At 40.5% G+C, this 24592-nt stretch overlaps 1 protein-coding gene across 1 annotated transcript; it reads left to right on the top strand.

The window, feature by feature from the left end:
* Positions 1–11: 11 nt before the first annotated feature.
* TRMT11 (tRNA methyltransferase 11 homolog) lies at positions 12–23193 on the top strand (the record flags this gene model as incomplete). Its single annotated transcript, XM_082216139.1, has 13 exons — positions 12–119; positions 2427–2492; positions 5051–5124; positions 5559–5640; positions 5759–5851; positions 6107–6241; positions 7265–7421; positions 8474–8554; positions 10196–10360; positions 12410–12482; positions 13954–14085; positions 15636–15756; positions 21758–23193. The coding sequence occupies 13 exons, from the start codon at positions 12–14 to the stop codon at positions 21887–21889; spliced, it is 1419 nt and encodes a 472-aa protein (XP_082072265.1). The 3' UTR covers positions 21890–23193.
* Between the last annotated feature and the right edge of the window lie 1399 nt (positions 23194–24592).

Genomic DNA, 24592 nt, shown 5'->3' with positions numbered 1-24592 from the left:
CCTCCGCGCGCATGCGGGCTTCGGGAGGCGGAGGCGGCGTGGCGATGGCGCTGCCCAGCGCGGGTCTTCCGCGCTACCTGCTGCTGCTGGCGCAAGAGAACCTGGAATTCCGGCTGCCGGTGAGTCCTGAGCGCGAGAGCCGCAGCGACGCCCGGAAAGCAGAGCGCGCGCGCGGAGCCGCGGCTGTTTCTCCCCCACCCCAAGGACAGGACAAGCGAAGGAAGGAAGGAGCCTTTGCTTTCCAGGCTGCTGGCAAAATGCATTGTTTACGAACGAGCCCCGGGCTTTTCAAAGGCCCTCCTTCCGTGTACAAATCACACTCGAGCGGGGCTGCTGCAAACCCCCGTTTCCTTGACATGGCGGAAGAGCCCGTTAGTTTCATTGTGGTAGCAGCGATGTGCCAATGAAATGTTGATTCATACATTGGATTTCTATGTACCGTATAGAAACACAGATACGTGTGCTATAGCAGCGCCGGATTTGCGTACTGTATAAGCTGAACAAGCTGTAGTTTAGGGCCCCACTCTGTTGGGGGCCCCCAAAATAAATTAAAGGGGAAAACCTGGATGTACATTTCCAAAGTATAAAATAAAATAAAACCTACATACAGCAACAGTATTTTGTGTTGTGTAGGCTCCTATGATGTAAGTAATGGGCAATGCCGGATTTATGTATAAGCTAAGCAAGCTATAGCTTAGGGCCCCACTCTCTTGGGGGCTTCCAAAAAAATTAAAGGGGAAAAAACTGGATGTACTTTGATAAAATACGTATTTTGTTATGTGCAAATGGCTTTAGATACCTATTAGGTCCATAAATTACCATATAGCATATATTCAACACAAAAAAGCGACAATTTGTTGTTGGCAAAGGACAGCTGGACATATAAAGGGCCCCATCACCTTCGGTAGCTTAGGGCCTCATCAAGCCTAAATCCGGCCCTGTGCCGCAGTAACAACCAAAAGCAGTACCCCCACCACACATACTGTATTGGCCTGAATATAAGCCTCACTCCCCGCCCCCCCCCCGTTCCAACCGTGAAAAGTTTAAGTGCGGCTTACATTCACGACCTTACAATATGCAGCAAGGAGCGCGGGGCAAACAGTGCCAGGAGCGGGGCAAAGCAGTACCCTCCCCGTGCGTAGTCCCCTGTTCTCTCACCCAAGGCCGGGAAGGGAGACAGGAAGGGGAAACACAGCACGGATCTCCCCCCCCCCCTAGTATGCAGCCAGGAACAGCGAGGAAGGGAGTGGCTTATATTCAGCTATTTCCCCCTTTTTTCTCCCCCCCTTCCAGTTTTAAAGGTGCAGCTTATATTCGGGCCAATATGATAGATTGTGGCGGGGGCGTACATTTTTTAATTAGCCAAAGGCCTGGGAGAAGAGAAATGCTTTTGCCTAAAGATATGTAAGGAAGGCGCCCGGCGAGCCTCCCTGGGGAGACCATTCCACAAATGGGGAGCCACCACAGAAAAGGCCCATTCTCATGTTGCCACCCTCTGGATCTTTCATGGAGGAGGCACACGAAGAAGGGCCTCGGATGAGGACTGCAGGATCTGGGTCAGTTAAGATGAGGAGAGGCGGTACTTGAGGTATGTGCGGCCATTGGTTCACAATCTGCAGATCTGATAGCCCATTTGAGCTTGGGGGGAAAAGGAAGAACTCATGCCTGATAGCTTAGAAAGGGAGAAGGTATCTCCCACTCTGATGTCTGCACATTGAAACATGATACGACAGGATTTGGAACTGCATCCTCTTGACAAGATGTGCTGCAGTGAATAAATTCAATCAAGAAAGCTCCCTAGATGCCTGTAAGAAAGAGCACAGATGAATGTTTTCTAGTGGTCTTCACTTGACTAAAAAGATCAACTCCCCCAGCTTTAGCTTTCACTGTTTTGTGTAAAGATAGCCTCATCAGTAGGGTGTCTCTGGTTTTTCCATAGGTTTGATTTTTAGGAGGTACCTTTAATGTACATACTGAAAATGTGAGCCTTTTATTCCAGCCAAAGCTGAGCATCTTTCTTACTGCAATCCTATTTACATTCACCTAGGAGAAAACATATTGAACAGAATGAGTTTATGATACTTCAAAGTAACAGTTGCATAGGATTGCCCACCTCATTGAAATTGCATGCTCTCACTTTATCTAGCTAGTGTGATGAGTGTTTATATATACCAAGTGTATATGGACACTGATTTTTGGATGCTTTCTGTTGTATGCAGTTCTCTGTGATTCTCAGAGCTGTACTCTCGTATCTGCAGACCTTGGAGTAAGTGCCACTAAGTCCCACTGAGTTTATGTAGGTGGGCTACTAGGGAGAGAGCTTTCTCAGTGGTCAGAGCCTATGTGGAATGCTCTCCTCAGAAAGGGTTGCCTGATGACCTTCCTATGTTCTTTAAAAATATATGTTTTGTAATCCTTTCTCCTAGGAAATAAAATCTCTGGTTTCCCTCTGTGGTGGACGATTCAGCGATGAACAGGAATTGAGATTAAATGTAAGTATTAGATTGTGAATAAGTCTGTGAATCTTCAGCTCCTGTGTGGTTTATTATTTCCCAAAAAAACTTTAGTGAAATATGTATTTTAGAGCTAAGCTTGAATCTTAGTTGCATTATTATTAAAATTCTTTGGATAGAAACAGACCTGGAAGAGATATTGTTCTAGAATTGAATGTGCCTACATTGGCTTCATAATTAATATTAGGATGTAGTCTTTTGCATAAAATTATCTGAAATGTAGAATACAGAAATCAATTTTTTATTTTTATTATTATTATTATTATTATTATTATTATTATTATTTGAAATGCTGAAAATTGAACTGTTTTGTGGACAGTGCTTTCTTTTTTTAAAACATATTTTTTATTAAAGATTTATTGGTTACAAAATTATGTGCAATGTCTCTTTTTTCAAGTTACATTTTCTACAGATCAGTTTCATTTGTTGAGACATTAGTGCTACATTAGGAAGAAAAGGGGGAAAGAGGTGGAGGGGCCATGGTGGGGATGGGGTCAGGTGGCAATGCTTCTATTCTACTTAATGTGTGTGTGTGGGGGGGGGTTGTGTCAGCATCGCTTGTGAAGGTTCTCTTTACTAGCCGCTTGTGTTCCTTTGGTGGTGAGAGAGGTTGGGGTTGGCCTAGGGTGTGATTGTTTGTTTGTGATTGGCTGTCAGACACTGGAGAGATCTGTCAGGAATAAGGATGGATCAGTGGACAGTGCTTTCTCTGGTGTGCGTTATGATCTTTGCTTAGTGGGTTGTATTCAGTTTTTAAAATTCATAGTGCCATCTGCTGGAAAACTCGCTTCCTGACCAACAATGAAATCAAACAAAGCACATGCAGCAACCAAGTTCATGCAACCCACAGAATGAGCCTGAGTATCATTCCACTGAGTGTAGTTCTGTGTCCTAGCTGTAGTTTTTGCTGGGGGTTACTCTTGTTAGAATATCACTGCTGCCTGTTCATTCCCACTGTGCTCCCTAGGATGCAAAGATTACGCCTCTCTATGCATGGACCTCTGCAAAATTCTTAATCCCTTTATGGTTATATAAGAGCCAATGAAGGAATTAATGTGCTATTTTATCTCTTTTAGCACTTGGCAATCTGTGTAAATAATAGGCCACTATAGATTTACTATTTATTTTGCAGCCAAGCAAGAATGGGTTTGCAAAGCCAAACACTAAATCTACAGTGGCCCATCATTTACACCGATTTTTGTTTCAAAGTGCTTGTGGCCTCTTTTAGTGGGGTTTTTATTTGTAAAGATACGTTTTTAGGTTTTTATTGGTTGCATTTGTTGCAGTTGGTTTTACTGTTTATATTGTGTTGTTATGGGTCACTTGCATGAGGAAGGCAACTAACAAATATGAATAATAATTTTCAGATGTGCATCAAAGGGCTTGTACACACACCGTGAGTCTGCTGAAGGATCTAGTACCTTGCACAATATTTTGTTACCTTGCTATTGTTGTGCTGTATAGATGATTCATTTTTCAGTGGCTGCGTTTCCACATAACACTTAGCCAAACCATGGTTTAGTGTGAACTTGCAGGCTCCATATCCTGAACTTGCACTTTGGTCTTCCCAGGTATTTTTAGCTCTGTGTTGCATAGGAGGCAAACTAAAGTTTGACATAGTGTGTTATCTAGACATGGGATCACTCTCCCCTCCTTAACCACGATCTACGTATAGTCAAGGTTTGTTAGAGGAAACCAAATTTCCTAAACTCAGCTTTTGCTGCATGCTGCCAGCAGAACAGAATCATCTCGTGAAGGATGCATTGAAACATACATTAAAGGACCTTCTATATAGAGGTTGACTTGAATTCTATCCTAGGGTCCTGCTGTCTTTTTGTAACAGTGATTCAGGCCTGAAGTGACAGACTAAGTAAACAACCAGAAGGCGCACAATCACAAACAAGGTCTAGGTGGTGATAGAGCCTTCTGTGTAAGAAGCCGGACATAAAATATAGAGACTTATAGCGTGTTCACGCAATACGGAACCCCTCTTCACAAACTGAAATGAAAGCCAAATATTCAAAGCTGTCTGTCTTAGCTTGCCCCCCCCCCCGCCCTGCCCCGCCAAACGCCACTTCCTGCTTGGGCTGGACACAGATATCTGAGGTAGAAAGATTATTGCATTTTGTTACCTTTCTGCAGGGGAAAGTGGTAGAAGTGATGGCAACAATAAGGAAGGCAGAAGCTGAAGAGAGGGTCTAGGAACACTGGATTAGTTGACATGCTTGTCTGTCAATTCCGTGACAACTGAAGAACACACGTTTTAAGCTTTCCTCTTGTAGTTCCATTTGTCTTCTCCCTATGTCAGTGGATTTTGCTGGACAGCAGTTCACATGACCCCTGACCATTGGGCATGCTGGCTGGTGCTGATGGGAGTTGGGAGTCCGACGATGTCAGAAGGGCCACAGGTTGCCCATCCTTGCCCTATTGTGGCACAAGCAGTCCAGTTGTCATTCTTTACAGTGCCTTTTCCTTAGCATTATTGATCTTTTTTTCTCTTTCTTTCTTTCTTTCTTTCTTTCTTTCTTTCTTTCCAGTCTCCATTTTGGATTCTTAGCATGCCTTCAGAAGAGATGGCAAGAGGACTGATGAAGCGAACAGTGTGTGCAAAGTAAGGGCTATGCTTTTTGAAAAAAGAAACAGCCTGCGTCCTAAGTTTCCATCTAAGTTTTGCCATCTCATTCTTCTGTTATTTGGGATGTAGCTCTGCTTCTGTGCTGAAGCAGAAATTGTTTCTGGAGCTTTAACTCTTGAAAAGCTCATTTGCTGTACAAGTTAATAAACCAAATATAAGGACTACGTGGGGGGGGGGGGTTCTTGGTGTGTGGCAACATTTTGTTCAGTCTTGTTACCTGAAAATATTTCAAAGTTACTTATGCATATGCCCCATTGAATGTTTTCATTAGAACTTGAAAGTAAATCATGAAAAGTAAAATTGTGGAGTTCAAGAGCATGTTGAATCAGAAGATTTATAAGGGAACTAGGAAAAGCATTTATGAATATTTTTTCCCCTTTGCTGAATGTAACCTGTTACAATACTTTCAGATCTGTATTTGAACTGTGGGGTCATGGGAAATCCGCAGAAGAACTGTACTCTTCACTGAAGAACTATCCAGCAGAGAAAATGGTTTGTATAAGAGAAGCTGGTTTGGATTTTGTTCCGTCTTTTTGGAGCCTGTTACACAGTTGTACCCAATAGTGTATTGCTGCTTGTTCTAATCAAATCTTGTTTTGCTTTGTTTTAGGCCCCATTTTTACAGTCCAATCTAACTTACAAAATAAATGTTCACACTTTTAACAAAACACTAACACAAGAAGAGAAGATTCAGAAGATAGATGTAAGTAGACTGCAATTTCTTGAAATCATTTCTTATATTTGTGCTCTTCCTTAATGAGTGATAGTGTTTTTGATTTTCACACCTCCTTTGGTAACTTGTTGGAAAGGCACCATATACATATTTAAAACTATAATCTGAATACTTTTAGTAATTATTTGGGTTTAGTAAGCCAGTACTCATTTTATTTTTCAATAATAGTTACTTATATTTATGTGTTTCTCCCCCTCCCCCTCCCTCTCCCGCTCCTTAATACAGTCTTTAGAATTTTTACCATTTGAAGGAAAAGTAAATTTAAAGAAACCAAATCATATATTTTGGCTTCTGGAAGATTATGGAATGGATCCAAACAATATCCCAGAACAGCCCCTTGATTTATATTTTGGGAGATGGGTGAGTAGAGTCATTTTATTAATAATTAAAGAATTGTTACAGCATGAAAGAGAAATGATAGCTGAGAATAAGTTGATAGTGGGGCATGATTTCTTCATATTTTGATCATAGATCTTTTTAATACCATAAGCAGGTGGTAGGCAAAGTCAGACTGGGACTTACTCAAAGATCTGAATGATTTGAAGTAGCTCAGCAAGGATTTCTAACTCCCAATTGTTTGAACCATGGCAGCAACAAAACGAGTCTTTCCCTTCCCCCCAACCCCCACTCCAAATTATACTACCAAAATAAAGCTGATTGGAGGACAGGCTTAACTAGGAGTGTATTTTTGTGTGGAAGGACTGCAAGCTCAGTTCAGATAACACAAAACAAATTCCTAGGCTTTCATAATTATTTTGTACCCAGTTCCTGTCGGTGGATCTTAGGGTTTGGGGGAGGGGGGGCGGAATCCAAAGAGATCCTGCCTGAAATCTTGCCATCCCAGTTATCAGCATATTAATATTTCTGACACACATTTTTCATTTACGGCACTAAATAGCAGTAATGGGCAGATGTCCAACCTTAATCAGCTGTCTAGCAAAGAAAGTTGAACTATGTGACTTTGGCCTAATCCAGATAGTCAGTTCTTACATTCTTAAACAGTTGCTCCAGCTGAGATTACTTACATCTCATCAGTTAAAGACATAGTGTGTCCATACTGGTTGGTGCTGATGGGAGGTGGAATCCAGCAACATCTTGAGGGTCACAGCCCACCTGCCCCAGGTTAAGAGATGCCTAGCATGCTTTATAAAATTTAGACCTATTGGCTGAACTCTAGGATTCTAGGGCTTTTTGTTTTTTTGTTTTTTTAAAGTTTAGTTTTGGACAAGAAAGCGTATTAGAGTGCTAGTCAGTCAGTGTAATGAGCCGGCGTAGCATGTGTGTTTGCTTTTGGAAACCAAGGTACCAGTACAGTTCTGAGTATTTTGAGTAGTTATTGGTAACCAAAGTTAATGGTTCCTTTCTCTCTTTACCTTGCCACAGATTGCCGATGGACAAAGGGACCTTATTGAGTCATACAGTGTAAAAAGGAGACATTTTATTGGGAATACAAGCATGGATGCCTGCTTGGCTTTTCTTATGGCAAACCATGGGAGAGTGAAACCAAATGATGTTGTTTTTGATCCATTTGTGGGAACAGGTATTTTCCCCCCTCCTCCAATTAATTTGTATACAGCCTGCACCATGTGTAAAGTTGCCTGTCAAATTTGTATATGTTATGTCCCTGGGTTCTATCCTTTCTCTTGACGTGTTAGAATAATTTGTTTTTCTTAAGTATACCTCACCCATGACAACACTGGTTCCATATTACTGCTTGGCCATTTGTGATCTGTCCTTATCCTGTGACAGTTCATGTGAGCAATCTCTGGTGTTGAAAGAACAATAGAGCCCTTTGTTATCCTCACTTGCCTGCTCAGGGAGCGGTACTCTTAATACATCTACTTCAGTTCTAATAAGTGGTACATTGGAAGTCAAGGAACAGAAAGTGAATGTTCAACAGAGCTTTCTCTGGAGACTGGGAGTGTCGGTAGCACATATAGGAACAAACACTGCAATCATGTTTCCAGGTTTGTAGGCAGGAAATACTCCTTCACATTCTGTAGGCTTGATAGAAAACCTATTTTCTTCCTTTGATGACCTTTTTCTGATATACCAGCAGGGGGCGAGTTTATCCCATTTATATTGTTCATTTAGAAGCAGCTCTGTGAAATATATATATGTGTGTGTGTGTGTGTGTGTGTGTGTGTGTGTGTGTGTGTGTATTTTCAAGACAAGATAAACCACAAGTAGCAATGGGCATAAAGGGAGTTTAAAAGCAATTGCAATAATATGAGAAGAGAAGGCTTTCTGGCAGAAGACATAAGACGTTCAAGGGATTAAAGGCAAATGGTGCTGTATCAAGTTTGGGGCTGATGTCAAGTATGAGATTTGATTTAGATTCAGAAATAGGCTCTTGCCTTTGTCCTTCTAGCCGGCAACGCTTCACACCCTTCTTAAATAATATGTGTGTGAAACAGTTGTGTATGCCAGGCAACATGTGGCATTGAGGGGCGTTATTTGTTTTGGCACACATCTATTTGCTTCTCTGCTGTATTTCTGCAATATGAAATACATGTATCAAATACCTTTTGCTGTTGTATTCCCAAATAGTTGCATCGTCAGCACCGAGTGATTTTTTTCTTTATTTTGCAGGTGGACTTCTTATTGCTTCAGCCCACTTTGGAGCGTACGTATGTGGGACAGATATAGATTATAACACCGTACATGGACTGGGTATGTTGCTTTCAGTTCTTAGCAGTGAAAATGTAATTATTTGGTTTATTACACAAGTTTAGCAACTGCTTGATCTTGGAAAAGAATCAGAGATCTTCCTGTTCAAGCTTGGTCAGAGACGGGCGCATTCACTTAAACCTACCCTCTATATCTATGCGCTCCTGGGCATAGTGGATCATGGGCAACAGGCAAGTTGACTGCAGAAAGGATTTTTTTTTTTAATGGCACTGCAGTGGATGATGCAAATGAGAGTGCAAGTTTTCTTGGGGTTTGCTTTTGATTCGCGTTTGTCAGGTAACTACCTACACCCAAACCTAAGACGAAATTAAGGTAACTGTCAAAAACCCTACTAAAGTTTTTCCTAAAATGCTTTGATTTTGAGTAGCACTTTTCACAAGAGAACACACTATATTGCATTCACTATATTGTAGAGCTTTCCCTATGGATTTTGCAGTCACAATGTACAGATCCCTACACGTGATTGCCCTATGAGATGCCTGCACATGTTGGAGTTTCCTTTTTTACGTGATCCCTGTGCATCTGCTGCACGATGAGATGTATGACCTCCAAGATACAGAACTCATGCTTAGGTTGTCCAGAAGACACACAAATTACAGATATGTGTTGAGCTCACATATCACAGCAGAGAAAGGGATGGATGAGTTCCAGTTTTTCATGTTACCGCTATCAAAGAAGAAGTCACTTCTACCTTTGCCAATGTTTCTTTGATGCGGGTGGCACTGTGGTCTAAACCACTGAGCCTCTTGGGCTTGCTGATAAGAAGCTTGATCAGTTCAAATCCGCACAATGGGGTGAGCCCCTGTTGCTCTGTCCCAGCTCCTGCCTACCTAGCAGTTCAAAAGCACGCCAGTGCATGTAGATAAATAGGTACCGCTGTGGTGGGAAGGTAAACGGCATTTCCATGCGATCAGGTTTCTGTCACGGTGTTCCGTTGCACCAGAAGTGGTTTAGTCATGCTGGCCACATGACCCGGAAAGCTGTCTGTGGACAAACGCCGCCTCCCTCGGCCTGAAAGTGAGATGAGCGCCGCAACCCCATAGTCGCCTTTGACTGGTGGACTTAACCATCCAGAGGTCCTTTACCTTTTTTGAAGTTCCAAAGCCACTTGATAAATACAGCTGCAGCTCTAAGGGTTAAATGGCATCCAAACTATGTCCATGACATTTACTTCCTTTTCTTACACTACAGTGGTACCTCGGGTTAAGTACTTAATTTGTTCCGGAGGTCCGTTCTTAACCTGAAACTGATCTTAACCTGAAGCACCACTTTAGCTAATGGGGCCTCCTGCTGCTGCCGCGCCGCCGGAGAACGATTTCTGTTCTCATCCTGAAGCAAAGTTCTTAACCTGAAGCACTATTTCTGGGTTAGCAGAGTCTGTAACCTGAAGCGTATGTAACCTGAGGTACCACTGTATTAGAATAACTTTTAAGTTTCTTGTACTTATTGCTGATATGGGATGTGTTCAGTAGCTGTGTTTGTTATAGATTAAAAATGGGAAGAGATACCTTATATGAGCGGAACTGAAATAAATTATGGCAGGAATTGAAGGCCACAGGTAATCATTTGAATCCAATATGGCATGAAATTGAGTTGGCGTTATTTACTCCCCACTGCTCCCAGGCAAAGCTAGCAGAAAGAACCAGAAGTGGAGAGGACCTGACGAAAATATCAGAGCGAACCTCCGTCAGTATGGTTTGGAGAAGCACTACCTTGACGTATTAGTTTCTGATGCATCAAAAGCCATATGGAGGAAGGGGGTGAAGTTTGATGCAGTAATTACAGACCGTAAGTTAATGCACAGCCTAAAATATGTATGATTCATAAATTCAGTTTGTAGTGATAATGGAAACATCTGCAAGCTTGTCATACAGTTTGCTCTTCCAAAGAGAATGCTAGAGCAATAACATCCAGACTGAATGGAATTTGCTGACTTGTGTGCAAGGAGGTAGTGAGCCAATTGCCCCTCAGTTCATGCATCTTTTATGTTACGAAGAACGAAGTCTTGCAGGAGCAGTTGGGACTAGTAGTGCTAAAATAGCGTTTTCCCCTGAGAGTAAGCATATTTTCCCTGATTGCATCTCAACCTCATAATGGATATAAACATGCTTCTGTGTAGCCTTAAACGCAAATCTCATACTGACATCTAGACCCCTTATATTGAAGCTGGCAGCTTTCGCATTGTAAAAAAAGATTGTGGTCTGTAGTTTGACCACCTGCAAGTATTCACTGAATAAACTTTTATGTAAATGTAAATTTCTTTACATTGAATGTGTATATTATTAAGAGTTGTATCTTTTTTTGGGAAACACTCAATTTGTCTCTTTTTTGTTTCTGAGATTAGCACTTTGAAGCCATTTTAAATGTGGCAGTGATCTTAATAGACAGTTGCTTACTGGAGTGTTTCCATACTGAAAATTCTTGGTTTCCAGTTTGGTTATACATTAGCTTGCCAGTAATTTGTTAAAGAATTTAAATGTTCTTTCATGCCTATTCATAAACAGGAAGCTTCGGAAAACAAAACATAACCATCTCTCACTATGTATTGGTTGTTGAAGCTGTTCATGAAAAAGATATGCCATTTCTTATCAAACAGGAGAATTCACTCTTTGATCTCCTTCTTTTGAATACACAGCCTTTACAAGGCAATGCTTGTAGGTGTTGGCAATATTTGGGAAGCAGAGAAATGTTCTTCAGATGCAGAACTGGAAATTAACTTCATAATGTTAATTGCAAGTCAGTGTGAATTAAACACCCCTCTCTAATTAGTGACTCCGAAAATATTCCCCCAAGTGTCTTTGGAAAGCCTTAAGCAGCTTTTAAGACTGTGAATAATGTTCAGCTAGCACTTTGACACCATGCAGTTATATCTGAACATGGAATATATAATATCTGAAGAAAATACATACCAAGTTTCTAAATTTTACAGTTTCCACATACAAGTATGAAAGGCATATATTTTCTTAATAAAACAGTACACTAGCTATGGATGGAGAAAAACATACTAATAGCTTAGAAAATGCATGGATGCTTTTCCAACAGTAGGACGTGTGATCTGTTAAAAATACACATTTTAATCATTGCATCAAGTTTAAGAGGCGTTGTCTACAGTTGCTGAAGTGTTATAATTCATTTGATGTAAAAGCAATCTAATACTGTAATAAATTTTATAATTTCTTAATAAGCACAACTTATTAAGATTTACTAAAAAGAAAGAAAAGGCATCAGATTTATGCTATACATCTAATGAGACCCTGTGCTTTAAGGGTGAATAAATTATGATAATTATTTTATTTGTATCTTAGTTTGCCAGATCATTTGAGCTGTCCGAAGCTCAAACACAATGATGAAATGTGAATGGCAAGCAACATATCACATACAACAGTCTGAAAAACAAAGGAAGGAACCAAGTACTAACAGTGAGATAAAAACATAGTCTGCTGAAAAAATTGAAAAGAAATAAAAAGGCTACAGGGTGGTGTTGGTGCCCTGTCTATCTAGAAGCCAAGCAGATTTTTCTGCGACAGACTTCCATGCTACTATAGAGAAAGCTGCCTCTCTCCCATCACCATTAGTCGTGTCTCTGATGGCTGCAAGATGTGGAGATTCGCCTATTCCTGAGTGGATGCGCCCATTCATGTGTGGGAGGAGGCATGGAGGGCTTTGAAAGTGTCTTGAATTGGGCTGAAATGAATCTGAAACCTCTATAGATAGCATAGTTTCAGGCTCCAGGGATCAGGCTTTGTCTTGAACGCTCACTGTTGCCTTCAGCCCCAGCTAGAGTTTCTGAACAGGTTGTACTGATGGATACGTGTCGTACATTCTTGATCTGTGCAGCTCCATACGGCATACGAGAAGCCACCAGAAGAACCGGTTCGCAGAAGGAAATGGCAAAGATGGCAGAAAGAGGGTAGGTAAACGGTGGGTTGAGAATGCAGGTGTCTGAATAGAAAAACAGCTGTGGCTTCAGAAGCCTTTTTGCATTTTGCTAAACATTCCAGCCTTCTGCCAAACCAGCGACAAATCCGACAGGGCTGTTTTTAATTACGTTGCTTGTATGTACGTAGCAACCACTCTGTCAGTGTGTCTCTCGAGTTTTTAAAACACAGGGATTAGGAATCTGACTACTACATGTTTCCCATATGGAAAATGGGGAGCCTCTTTTATTCTGATTTTGACATCGGAGTCTGGCACCTAGTGTGCCTCTTGATGCAGTTACACAGTAGCAGGTAGAAAACTGGTGGGGAAAGTTGTTCTGTAATGTCAGTGGAGGTTTCCTTCTGAATCTTAACCCCATGCCTCGCCACTATGACGTGGTGGCTTTTCGGACTTGGGATAGCAGGTAGCAACCCTTTTAGTGCCTGAAATCCCAAATATTTTAGTCTGTCTCTATTGTTGTGATGGATACATCATTATATTCTTGTACAGTCGTACCTTGGTTTTCAAACGGCTTAGTTCCCTAATGTTTTGGCTCCCGAACGTCACAAACCCAGAAGTGACTGTTCCCGTTTGTGAACTATTTTTGGAAGTTGAACATCAAATGGGGCTTCCACAGCTTCTGATTGGCTGCTAGAGCTTCCTGCAGCCAATCAGAAGCTGCAATTTGGTTTGCGAACGTTTTGGAAGTCGAACGGACTTCCGGAACGGATTCCGTTTGACTTCCAAGGTACGACTGTATTTCATTATTTTTGTATGTTGCTTTATGACTCCTTCAGGCTGTGTGAAGCGATAAATGTAATTAATTAACTAAACTAATACAACGTTCAGTAAATTATGAGGACAGTGCCTGCTGCCTGCTGCCAAATCAGGGTTTGCTATGGCCCAGTTCTATATTTCGCATTATAATCTGCATCCTACTGTGATGGTGCATTGCATTAAAACTTGGACAGAAAGGCAGTTTTCCTGAAATTGAAACGAAGTGGTATTGTACTGTCATTTCTCAACACAGCCTTATTTTAATATGCACTGCCTCTTCCCTTTCTACCATGCAACTGCCCACACATACAATGTTGTCTTTAGCTTACTTTTGACTCAGATTTGGAACCTGTGGGAATTTGTCAGGCTTCAACTCTGATAATCCCTGCTTTCACTGTATTTTGTTTTCCCCTCTAGAACTGCTTTCTGTTTTTACCCACAGTAATAATTTTATATGAAGTTCTGGTGCAATCCTGGTTTCTTTCTGTGGGCAGCATAAATCTAGGTCATATTTCAATGTATTTTTTTTTAACCTTAGCAAAATTGGGAGAGAGACCTGACAAACCTGTGATGGATGCTATACGCTAGGTTCTGTTCTTATTATGAAATCAGCACACTGTGTTTAAATAGTACAAAATAACAATGAAGCTGCTACCAATTAGTTATTTTTTCAAAATTTTACCCAGCGCAGAAAATCACATCTCAATTTCTTCCAATTATCATCTGAGTGACATCCTTTTCGACCTGTTAAAATTTGCAGCTGAATACTTGGTACTTGGAGGAAGACTGGTCTACTGGCTTCCTGTGTATAAACCAGAGTATGTATATATTCAGATACACTGAATGTCTTTAATATGTTACATGGTAACTTCTGCAGACTTTAAGGATGGGCATGGTCTAGGGGAACCCTGGGGCAGACTTATCCTTAAGTGAGCACCTTCTCTCGGTCTCATCAGCATCAGAGGCACGGTTGCTCGTGACATGAGAGAGAGCCAAAGGCTTTTTCTGTGGCTGCTCCCATACGGTGGAATTCCCTTCCAAGAGAGGTGAGCTTGCCTCGCTCCTTGTTATCTTTCCACTGGCAGGCTAAGACCTTCCTATTCTGACAGCCCTTTGAAAACCAGGAGCAGATGATATTGGCCACTGAACTGATATCAGGGCAATTGCTATCTTAATGCTGGCTTTAGATACATTTTGTTTTTATTTTGACTCTTGTTTTTAACTAGTTTGTTTTCATTACATCGGGTTTTATAAGAATGTTTTAAACATGTTGTGAGCCTCCTTGAGTCCCAATGTGGGAGAAAGGTGGGATTTAAAGACATCAAACAAATTAATAAATAAATAGTGTCTGCAGGGTACCATAACATATCAATAATATATGGTAAATGCATGAGCTAGTTTAGCAAGTAGCATTTATCTCCCATTAGCTCCAGGCAGTATGACCAGTTATCATGGAGTTACGATCCAACATCTGGAGGGCCCCAGGTTAGGAAAGGGTGTCCTAGACAGTGGTTGGGAAGCAGCAAGAATGGGGTCGTTCTCAACTCTGTGGATGACATGGAATTATAGAATCGTAGCATTGGAAGGGACCCCAAGGGTCATCTAGTCCAACCCCTGAAAATGCAGGAATCTCAACACATGGCCCCCCATCCAATTTTAAACCATTCTGGACCCTTCTTAGCTTTGCAAAGGTGCTAGCAGTTTTATGCTGCACCGTATACTAGCTAGTATCAGAACGAGTGACAAACATTTGTACTGCATATTAGTGTACTGGTTGCTTTGGAATTGAGGATACATTGGTGACTGCTAAGGAATTTAGGTGTGGCTAGATTTAATTGCAGATGAAATAATTTCTGGTGGTCATTTTTTTGGGGGTGGGGGTAGTTTGGTAAGGAATTTACCGACCGAGCAGTCTGCCTTTTATCTCATTTGTATCCTGCCTTTCCTCCAAAGAGCTCAGGATGGCAGTAGTATATTTGCTGGATGTAGAGCTGAAAAGCAGCTAAGCATTGTATAGAGGACAGTTCTGATTGGAATGCTTGCTGGCAGACATCTTTTCATAATCTCTTTAAATGGTTTGGGTGCTGAAGTGCAAGAGAAACCCACATGAAACGTCCTTTTCCTGTTTGCAGCCAAACTTTCACCTGCATCCTGTCTTTTGTTTTGTTCTCTCTTTGTGCTACACATGTGGCTGTGGATTCTGAAAGCAATTAGCATACATTGTTTCTGGGAAATTTAATAAGGCCGTGAACCATGTGGAAGTGTACAGTTTAACTCAGTTTGAATCAGCCCTCTGGCTGTTCTGTTTCAGATTCACTTATTACAGTTCCTAAGCTCTTGTAGCTCTTTGACTGTTTATTTCTTCCAGATATACAGAAGAGATTATACCCCGACACCCATGCCTGAAACTTATTAGCAACTGTGAACAGATGCTTTCCAGCCACACGTCGAGACACCTGATAACCATGGAAAAAGTGAAAGATTTTGAGGTAATTGTTTTGATGGCTTTCTCGCAAAATAGCAGTTGTCAGATTCGGAACAGGTTTTTCTACTGTAGAAACGGAGAGAATTCACCATACCAGACTCAGTGTGCCGTAAAGCACTTTTATAAGTTGGTTTTAGAAGGTTTGTAAAAGAGTCATAAATGCCAAAACAGGAAGCCAAAGTACTTGTTGCACTGATGTACATGTGATTGAAGGACACTTGTCTTACTTGTATGTGTGTGTTAAGTAAACTTGTTAATACTGAGGCAGGGGAATTTCCTGTTCTATTTTTATTATTTCGGTTTTGAGGTGCTGCCTGGTTAGAACTGAAGTAACGAGAATGGTTAATTTTGCTGTTTCTATTATACTATGTTGCAAGATGTAGTTGCAAGCCCCACTGAAATCGGTAAAACTTCTGTATAGAAATATTTTTGTAAATACCTGCTAGGGGTGTAGAAGAGAGTGAAACACCTTATTCTATGTACGTTGTTTTTAACATTGTGTTTTCATTGTCGTAACCCGCCCTGGTAAGGGTAGGTAATCAATCATCGTCATTATCATATGCAGAAAACCATGTGTGTTACTTGGCTCAAAGTTCCCAAATAGGACCTGCTATTTAGTCAATATGCATAACTGCTCATGCTATGTATTTTTTCTGTGCCCCTCACCTTGAAGACAGCAAGCCCAGTTTAAAAGAAAAAAAAAATACATATCTGAGCATTACTTTGCAATGCAGCATAAAGAAATAAATGTTGTCGTCTTCTAAAAGGAGCGCAGTTTGCAAGCATTTTTTAGTCAAAGGTGAACAACAGCTTCCAGTCCATTCCTAGCTGGATTTTAAAGTTCAGTTAGGAGGATATTCCTGCATTTTGTATGGATTTTAGTCCTACATTCCTTGAAGCCTCTGTTCTCCCCTCAGCAACTTTTATTACATTTTGGGGTCGTCTAAATGCAGCACTAAGATAGGGCTTTGTACAGGGTGAAGGGTCTGATTATCAGCTTTGAAGTTCCCTTTTAAAATAAATAAATAATAATAGACCGCTTAAAAAGCGACCAGAAATTATCAGGATAAAAAAATAATTAAGATCTCAGTAAACACAAATGGAGAAGAATATAAGTTTATCAGTAGGAGTCATCGGAGGTAGATTCTTCCTCTGACAGCAGCCCCCAAAAGAGGATGCATCCACTACCTGGTCCATGCCAGATGTATTTGCATCCTCCCTCTGCTGCTAGACACCCAATGATTGGTCCACACCCCAAATACATTGGGCCCCATTGACGAAAAGATTCTTTAGATTTAGAACAATATTTTATTACATTTTTAGCAACAAGCCATTATTCAATTTCCCTGGGAGGGGGAAAAAAAAGATCTTACAGCAATTTAGTTTCATATGGATCATTATAACCCAAAAAATAAACTCATGCATACTGAAAAAGAAATAAAATACAAATGAGCATAATGAACAAATAGACACTTCCTACGGCTGTGTTCATAAAATACAGATGAATAACCCTAACCAGAAATTTCACTTGCACACCCTTTTCTAGATTTGTTAAAATTTGAATGCTTTTTCCAGAGCTATTGCAATTGATTTTGCAGTTCTGAACATGTCTTACCCGTTTAGCCAGTAAATGCATTAATTTCTCACGGCTGGCATTCCTTCTAAACTTTAACAATAATGATCAGAATAGAATTGCCTTGTAGTCTCATGTCTGATTCACACCCTGTGAAGAGATATGCCAACTTCTACACCACTATTAAATTACACAAACCCATAGTAATACTTCAAGAAAAGTTTCCTATATGTCCAGTGTTGCTGGCCTTAAGCACATTTAACAGAACATGAATTATATGACAGCGTCAGCTGTTTCCAACTTTTTCTGGAAATGAGTGGCCTCCCTCTAAATAAACTACCACACTGCTCAGATATCAAGTAAAAATGCATCCTTGCTGTGTTCTGTTTGTGACTGGGATTTTATCTGATAGTTGACCATCAGTTCCTACCTTCATCTACAAGGGCATACCAGCACATCAATTCCTAATGCAGTTTATTAAGAGATTTTATTAAGAGATATGTGCACTCTCAGATGTATGCATGTTCCTTTGCAGATGTGGTGACAATATTTTCTTTAAAATGGAAAGATAAAACCATGCATTATCTTATTTTGCCTTCTTTATCCAACTTTAATACATGGAAATACATGGTTTTTATACGTGGAAATGCATGGTAGGGACAACAAGAACAGAATCCTAAAAGTCACACTCCAAAACTTTCTCATTCCAGCACAGTAGCTCGTAAAATAAACCCCAAAGGACATTTTAGATGGTCGTCTGCTACATCACGAGAAGCTGTATTTGGAAGGGAAAATATTGCAACAAATGCACAGGGGTCTGTTTGATAATGTCCAAAACATGGCATATTTAGCAGTAAACTATTTACCTATACTAGGGATGTGGGTGGCACCGTGGGTTAAACCACAGAGCCTAGGGCTTGCTGATCAGAAGGTTGGCAGCTTGAATCCCCGTGACGGGGTGAGCGCCCATTGCTCGGTCCCTGCTCCTGCCAACATAGCAGTTCGAAAGCACGAAGTGCAAGTAGCTAAATAGGTACCGCTCTGGCGGGAAGGTAAACGGTGTTTCCATGCGCTGCTCTGGTTTGCCAGAAGCGGCTTAGTCAGTAAAGCGAGATGAGCGCCGCAACCCCAGAGTCGTCCGCGACTGGACCTAACCGTCAGGGGTCCCTCTACCTTACTATTTGCCTATACTGTTGGTGGAATAACTTCTGCCTTTGCTTCATTTTATGGAACATTCCAAGCCCTTGCTGAACATAGTGCAGAGATTAATATTCCCATGGTCAGAAATTGCACCGAACTCAGCAGACAAACTCTTGGCACTCTGAGCATAATAAATGAGTATTGCTGTCTTAAGTTACTGTTTATATGACAGCTATAATACCACGGAAACAGTTTCCATATATTTATGCACACATACCTATCCCGATTATACTGAGCTGAGGTGGCTCCTTGTGAGTAGTCCTAGTGTAGTACTTGGTGAACGCTATGCTAAGGTTGCTGAGGAGGTATTCCACCATTACACCAGCTAGTTTCATCTTGGGCTGTAAATACAGTTTTGAAAGAGATTGTTTTAAAAAGCAGAGTGGTTCCTTACTTCACTTGAAAATTGTATCTGTGTTGATTGATCAAATTCTGAGATCTCAGCACAAGAGAGCCTGCTATTAGGGCAGCAAACACATAATAATCTTCCCTTGAGAACGTTTGACTGGCAGGTTGAGTTTCCTTTATACTCTGCATTCTCTCAAGGATTTAGCCACATAATCCTTTTTCTGCTGACTCTAACCTCTCTCAGCATATGAGTTGTTTCAGAAATCAGACTCAGAAGCATGTGGGATGTAGTGCCTGGAGAGATGTGAGCGTTTGCAGATTTTATTCCCTTAAGTGAAATTTGCGTTTGTCTGCAGTTTAAGCTCAGGAATAATTAAAGAAGGAAACATTTAAAAATTTAAAGGAATAGAACTGATTTATTACTACTGTAACTCATGAATGAATGCAATGTGCATACACACCTGACTAGCACACTGTAAATATTTATTTAAATAAAAACCTTCATTTTTCACATCAGTAACCTATTCTAAGCACTTGTATTTGAATATACATACTGCAAAAACAGGAAAACTGAGATAGAGGGTGAAAAACTGGCTTTTGTATTGTTTTTTCTTCTTCTGTTTTGTTTTAATAGATTTGTGTTTCACTATTCAGTCTCTCTTTTAAAAAAACCACTTTGCATTGCTTTGAGCATATAAACCTGTGTAACTGCAACAGTACATCTCTTAGAGGTACATGTATGTATCCGAAATTCTGGTGAAATTAAATAAACAGAAATCATTGCCAAATTCTTCTTCTTCTTTTTTATAGCAGCAGGGTTGTTTTTTTAAATAACAAAGCTAGGTTCTAAACTGCTCTTTTCAAGGCGTTTTGTTTTAATTTTAGAGTTTGCTGAAAATCAAAAAGCAAAGGATAAAGAGGCAATCACTACTGGGCTTTCCCCATTAACTCCCCAGTCCGCTGTAGCCCTTGAGTATAAAATCCATGTATGTTAAGTTTTAGTGCAGGCTTCCTCAACCTCGGCCCTCCAGATGTTTTGAGACTACAATTCCCATCATCCCTGACCACTGGTCCTGCTAACTAGTGATCATGGGAGTTGTATGCCAAAAACATCTGGAGGGCTAAGGTTGAGGAAGCATGTTTTAGTGCCTAGACATAAAGCTACAGTGTTGGTTAGACTGTTGTACTAGGACCTCAGAGACCAGGGTTCAAATCCCCAGTCCACTGAGTGGCAGACCTTGAGCCTGCTACTGCCTCTCAGCCTAACCTACCTCTCAAGGTTGTTGTGGGGATTAAATGAGGTTGGGGAAGAACCATGTACACTACTACCATGAGCTCCTTGGAGAAGAGTTGGAATATAAAGGCAATAAGTAAACAAAGCAGTTCTGTTTATGCAGATTATAACTTATTCTGGGGTGTGTTTCATCAAACTCCAGCAATGTTTTTCGACCAGACGTAAAATTAATGGCTACATTTGAACACAGCAATGAATTGTCATTAATCTTTATAGTTCATTGAAATACGCCAGGTTAATAAGCCAAGGTTTGAAGTTGTTTTAGTAAACCAGGGTAGTCTGTGTGGTGTTCTCCAGACGTTGATGAAAGGATTGTAAATCTACCATGCTCAAGAGCTGTCAACTGATTTATTCAAGAGTATGTATGTTAGAAGGGACGCGGGTGGCGCTGTGGGTTAAACCACAGAGCCTAGGACTTGCCGATCAGAAGGTTGGCGGTTCGAATCCCCGCAACGGGGTGAGCTCCCATTGCTCAGTCCCTGCTCCTGCCAACCTAGCAGTTCGAAAGCACGTCAAAGTGCAAGTAGATAAATAGGTACCGCTCCAGCGGGAAGGTAAACGTGTTTCCATGCGCTGCTCTGCTTTGCCAGAAGCGGCTTAGTCATGCTGGCCACAGGACCCGGAAGCTGTATGCCGGCTCTCTTGACCAATAAAGCGAGATGAGCGCTGCAACCCCAGAGTCGGTCACGACTGGATCTAATGGTCAGGGGTCCCTTTACCTTTTTATGTATGTTGGAAGCCCTTGCCTACTGATAAAGTCAAAAGACTGGAATATAACTTGGCACTTAAGCTTTCTAAAGGTAAAGTAATGCCGCTGAACAAGATGAGTGGTGGATCACTGCAGTCTTTCCAAACTGCACATAAACAAATAACCTTCCTACTTTTTTGGTCAGGGAAGTAAACTGGTGGGCTTAAATGGACCTGAGGCTTAATTTGACATGATGAACAGACTTCAGTTGAAGACCCAGACATGTTGCAGGAAGAAGTCACATAGCTAGACCAATCAAGGAGGATGGGAGTGGAATAAGTTTCAAACCTTCAAAAACTCAGTCTAAAATAAGCTGATGATAGCATAGTGTCTGAGTGGCTGGGCTGGATTTGAATCTAGTCTCTGCTGTGAACTCATTAGGTGGCTTTGGGCGAGCATTATTACATCACCTGCAATATATGGTATATAATAATGACCTACCTGCATGATTTTTGCAAGGATTGCTGAGATAATATATGTGAAACATTTGATGATGATGATTCCCATATCTGATGACAAAAGTAGCACACTGATTCACAGAAAATGCATGGCAAAGCTGTCGTTGTGCCTTTACAACAACAGATTTTGTGCCTGATCCAACTACAGGTGCATTTGACTACAGCATGGGGTGGAGACTTGCAAAATTTGTGACAGTGCTGATAATATAATGGCATACATTCCATCCAAAATTGTTATTTGCCATTACAGCAGTTCCTAGGACCAAGCTACAAGCTTGTTTTTAATAGTTCCTTTGAGATCTTGTAGATAAATTCTGAAGAAAATTGTTGAGTCGCACTGATGCAATATATACTGTATGTCTAAACAATGTATTTTAACACCAGGATGAAGACCGTGATTCTCACATATTGGACAGCCAGTACCTGCCATACAAAAGTCACAATAGCTTTCGTGAGAAATATTTCAGTGGAGTGACAAAGAGGATTGCCAAGGAAGAAAAAGACAGCCAAAAATAATTATATATATGACTAAAAGCAAAGAACGCACATCTGGACCTCAACATTATATGGATACTTCAGAGAACAAATACTGTTTTGAATTTTTTAAAAACTCAAAGCAAAAACCACAAGTTAAGAACAGTTCTTTTTCATTAACTTTGTTTATACCAGATTATTGCACAAGGTTTTTTGACCCTTATTTAATTTATTTTTGTACTTAAAGTTCAAATGATAATTGACTACATTTTTTATCACAATTTTTTTTAACCCATTACCTCTAGAAAAAAACTAATAGTATTGTTTGGCTTCTTAAACTGTGAACATCTGGAAGTCTTAAATAGACATAATGCAATGATTAAGATTATTTTATTATTAAGAAGATTGATTTCATTTGTTTTCTTTTTTGTATTTGATATGCAATAAAGTCAGTAAGAATTGTTGTGCATTTTAAAAATTGAGTTGCATACAGCAGCAGTTTATCATTTCTTACCAACATTTCTGGGACCATAAACCCGCTCCCTTCCCGCACCCAGGTCTAGGATCCAGAGGCTATTAAACTTTTTCAATCCATTATACACCTGAAGCTCATCTGTCTACTTTTGCATTTGGAATTGGAAGCTGATAAATTAGTAAGTACAAATGCGGCCAGTGAATGCTTACTAATACTTCCTCAAATCTGGAATAAGGAATCCATAACAACATCTTGCTTTTGAAAACCATGAAACCTGTGTTCTGCTTTTTGTGCCTATCTCCCCATGGGATATTGGAAAAATACATTATTTCCAGTTTCCTTTACATCACTGTTATTTAAATTTAGTGGCTCATAACAATTCTGTATTGTTCTATGAATTGCAGGACCCCATGCAAGTTTATTGCTATATAGGACAGTGCACATTCATGTGAGCTCGCTGGCTTAATTCAGCATCATGATGGTCAACACAACAGCAAGAAGATTTTGCTTTTCAGTGAAAATTATCTGATACTTACAATTTATGATGTCTGGAAAGCATTAAACATTGTGTTTATGACTTTTTATGTATTTAACACTCAATCTAACCTTAGTGCAAGCTAGTTGCCCTTAGTTGCCTAAACATGGAATAAGATTCTCAGGCAGCAGTGATGTGATCAGATAAGAATAAGTTCTGGCAATGATGAAAATTTAAGCCACACATTATTATTTCACTTTAAATTTATATACCACTCTTCATCCGTGCTTTTACAGTATTATATCAATGCTGGGTACCTATGACTCACTGGACCCTTTTTTTTTACAGTTTTGGCTGTAAGACAAGAAATCATGCACAATACATAGAACATGGATATTTGGTCTCTGTATCATTCATTACAGATGGACAGATTCTCCTCTGCCTGCCAGAAACTAGTTACTTGTATAAGAGTTTATGTCTCCTAGCTGAATTGGCTCCAGTCTGCATTATAAATATTTACTCTTGTTTCTAACCATTTTCCATGTCTCACTAGGTGCTAGCTGTACCTTTTATGTTATCACAGTTTGAAAATCAATTTCCAGTAGTAACTTGCTTATGCAAAACTTAATCATCACCACCTTTTGTCTGGCAACTGGAAAAGCTACCATCCCCTCAACTATGTTCGTTTAGGGGCAGTTGTAATGTGGTTTTCATGGCCATGGGCAGTTATAACCTTAATTTCTGACTTGAGGTAAGGATAAATTAAGATAATATAATCAGTACTAGGAATCCTAGGCCGAAGATCCATTCCCACTGTTGCAGAGTAATCCCCAAGGCATAGCACCGATATCAAAGAATAAGTAAGTATTTTGGCAATACAATTAATATTTTAACTTGGGATTTTTTGAGGTAAGGTGGACAATGGAATGAACGATGTGTTTGTCTCCTAGTGCTAATATGTGGCGGGCTTTTCAGGGAAGGAAGAATAGGTTGACATGAGAGAAATGGAAGGTAGGCTTTGCCTCCTTTTAGTTGATTGTTTGCTTCTCTTAAACAGGACATGATAGATACAAGTCACATTTATACCACTTCTAAAATCATAGCTTCCCCCACGACAGCTACAATCCCATCACCCTTAGCAACTACATTTCCCAGGAGTCTTTGGGGCAGGGAAAGCCATGTGCTTTAAATGCATGGTGTTGGTGTAACCAAAATAAGATCCCCCATACAGTAAGCATATCTGAAGGCAGCCATCAGCAGTGATGGAGAGAGAGAGAAGACATTAGCACGACAGAGAAAAGGACCTTAACCTGTTTGCTGAAATTACTGGTAATAAGGTTTTAGTGGCACTCTTAAAACAAAGCAATAAGGTGGGCTCCCCTGAGAGGCTTTTCCAAATCAGCAGTGCCACCGCAGAGAAAGCATTGCCTTGGGCAGCGGTAGATTTATTTTGCTCAAAAATAAAGTGCCTGAATCAGGGCCTCTCTTATTCATATCCTTGCAAGTTCTCTGTGACCTCTTGCCTCCATGAGAGATGGATAGATGCTTTCCCTTGCCAGAAACTGGTCATTTGCAGCAGCCTCCTAGCCAAACTGACTCCAGCCTGTGTTAAATTCCAGCCTCTTACCCCTGGCGGAGACGCTCTGTTCAGAAGCCTGCTCTGAAATCATTGTCTTTGACAGTTCTTTGGGGTGCTTTGAAGATTTTTCCAATGTTTTAAAAATATTGTTTTTGGACCACTTTTTCTCTCTCTTTTCTTACTGCTCTTTTATTGCTGCCGTATGCAAGGAAAGAA

Source organism: Podarcis vaucheri, assembly GCF_965113315.1.
Source record: "Podarcis vaucheri genome assembly, chromosome: 3".
NCBI lineage: Eukaryota > Metazoa > Chordata > Lepidosauria > Squamata > Lacertidae > Podarcis > Podarcis vaucheri.
Note: the sequence above shows the minus strand (reverse complement) of the source record. Positions and strands in the feature narration are given on the sequence as shown.